Source organism: Colobus angolensis, unplaced genomic scaffold (assembly GCF_000951035.1).
Source record: "Colobus angolensis palliatus isolate OR3802 unplaced genomic scaffold, Cang.pa_1.0 Scaffold544, whole genome shotgun sequence".
In the NCBI taxonomy this organism is placed as follows: domain Eukaryota; kingdom Metazoa; phylum Chordata; class Mammalia; order Primates; family Cercopithecidae; genus Colobus; species Colobus angolensis.
In genome coordinates this window covers 1,747,758-1,750,135 of record NW_012118977.1, presented here as the reverse complement: position 1 = coordinate 1,750,135, position 2,378 = coordinate 1,747,758, and the positions used below count along the sequence as shown (strand labels likewise).

The 2,378-nt window shown below is 37.1% G+C and overlaps 1 protein-coding gene across 1 annotated transcript in view; it reads left to right on the top strand.

The window, feature by feature from the left end:
* The window catches only part of RAD18 (RAD18 E3 ubiquitin protein ligase), an 84,995-nt gene that overhangs the window by 28,217 nt on the left and 54,400 nt on the right, over positions 1-2,378 (top strand). Inside the window, exon 6 of the mRNA XM_011961280.1 lies at positions 919-1,018. Within this exon, the coding sequence (XP_011816670.1) occupies positions 919-1,018 (100 nt within the window). The remainder of the gene's footprint in view (positions 1-918; positions 1,019-2,378) is intronic.

The window sequence follows — 2,378 nt, the reverse complement described above, 5'->3', positions numbered from 1 at the left end:
GCCTGCCACCTCGACTGGCTAGTTTTTTGTATTTTTTAGTAGAGACGGGGTTTCACCGTGTTAGCCAGGATGGTCTCGATCTTCTGACCTCGTGATCCGCCCGTCTCGGCCTCCCAAAGTGCTGGGATTACAGGCTTGAGCCACCGCGCCCGGCGACAGTTCTTATTGTAGTATTTTTTAGTTTGATGGTTAACTGTTTTTCCCCTAGCAGAGCTTTTTTTCCCAAATGAAATTTTACAATAAACCGTAACATATTAAAATAGATAAAACAGATTGTTCTGTTTCACCTGACCTCCTTCTGCCTATTATCCATGGAGGTCTGTAGGCCCCGAATTACCCCCACAGATCCCTACAACTTTATGAAATAGTTTGAGAATGATTGTGTTCCTTAATTTTAACATAATGTGTAGAATTATAAATGAGAGCTAAATTAACAAATTTGTAACCATTGACAAAATTGAACAGTAGTTGGCCCAACTCAATAAATTATTAAACTACCTTTCCTTCACCCAGCCCCTGGCCAGGTGTGTCTTAAGTTGTTACTATTGCTTCTATGCTAAACATGGATAGCTCCTAAGGCTTGGAAAAACTTAAGATTAGTTCTATAGTTTGGTCATACCTTGTTAGAAAAGATTTAACCGAAGCATATTCTAATAAGCAAACTTTCAAGCTTATTTGCAGTCTCTTTCTCTGGGACCAGGACTTCAATTGTGTGACTTCCCACAATTTAGCCATTACCCAGTAACCAATCTGTCCCACTCCTGTTGTCCCGACGGGCCATTCTTTTTCTTTCCTGATTTTCTAAGTGCATGTTAAGTTGGGATTCTTTTTTACTTTACTTGCTGAAAAGATGCCAGTTTACATACTTTTGCCCCTTCTACAATTAATAGTCTCTCTTTTTCTTTTTAAAAAATACAGTGGATTGTCCTGTTTGTGGGGTTAATATTCCAGAAAGTCATATTAATAAGCATTTAGACGGCTGTTTATCACGCGAAGAGAAGAAGGAAAGCCTCAGAAGGTAAGGACGTTGAGCAAAACCATTGAGCTACTTTAGCTGGGTGCCTCTTGTGCTTTATAAACTTGGGGGAAAATTACAGTATTCATTTTATCCTGGTATCCGTATTTCCTGCTCTTACTTGCTTTCTCCTTCACTCCTGTTGGCCACTTCTTCCAATCCCTCTCTGTTCTTTCTTTAACTCCCACTTTGCCAAATATTAGCTATGTTGAATATTTGAACTGCTACTAAATTTTGACTTAATAAGAAATTAATGACTTCAAATTTAATTCTTTTTAAACTTGTTTTTTACTCTTAGAATTTTAAAACTACCAAAAAGCCTCTTGGCCAAAGAAAGCAAGATTAGACTCTGAATATAGAATATAGAAAATCTTTCTCTGATCTTTAGGATGCTCAGAAGTTTTAAAATTTAAAATCAAATTTTTCAAAAAGTTTTGACTAGGAAATTATATAAATATATATGATATAAAAAGGTACAAAAATGCATATATGAAATGTAATGTCATACCCCACCCCACACCCACACCATCCAGGTATTGTTACTAATAAATTGTCAGCTCAGTATTTGCATCTAAACAACTGTGCTATTCTACCTCCTTTGTACATGAAAATAACTGTAATTTCTTATACTAGTCCACTATTGTTAGACATATAAGTTGTTCAGGAATGAAATATTACTCAAATTGCAAGGCATTAAGGAATTAGTGGATCATAAACAGAAGACACAATTTAGATGAGTCTGGTGATGAAGGGAGAAAGATGAGATGGTAGTTTGGAGAAGGAGTGAGTGGCATAAAGATCAAGGGATGTTATTTTTAAAAATAGGAGTTTAAGCCTTCAGTCTCTTTCCTTCCACTATTTCCAGGGAGAGAGCAGAGGATAAATGGAAGAAAGTGAGGAGCACAAGAGCCCACTAATGTGGTTATCCTTGACATGCAGAAAGGACCCTTCTGAAACAGGAGGCAAGGGGAAGATAATAGGTGGTAATTCAGAGAGATTTGGAAAAGAAGAGGAGGGAAGCTGAAGAAATTAATGGTATCTGGGAAGTGGGGATGAAAGAATGATTTGCTTCTGTGTTCAGTCTGTTTTGAAGGACTTTGAAGAGTATTTTCCAAAAACCACGTTAATAAGACAGAGCCATAGTATTATTTTTTGTGATTAAAGAAAATAAATCAGTTAATTTTTATGAGTAAATTTGGAGTGAATGCAGATTTCGAGGATCAGATTCATACTGTTATAACTTACAAAAGCTAACGTATAAGACACAGTGTTGCTTGGCTAACACGGTGAAACCCCGTCTCTACTAAAAAATACAAAAAAACTAGCCGGGCGAGGTGGCGGGCGCCTGTAGTCCCAGCTACTC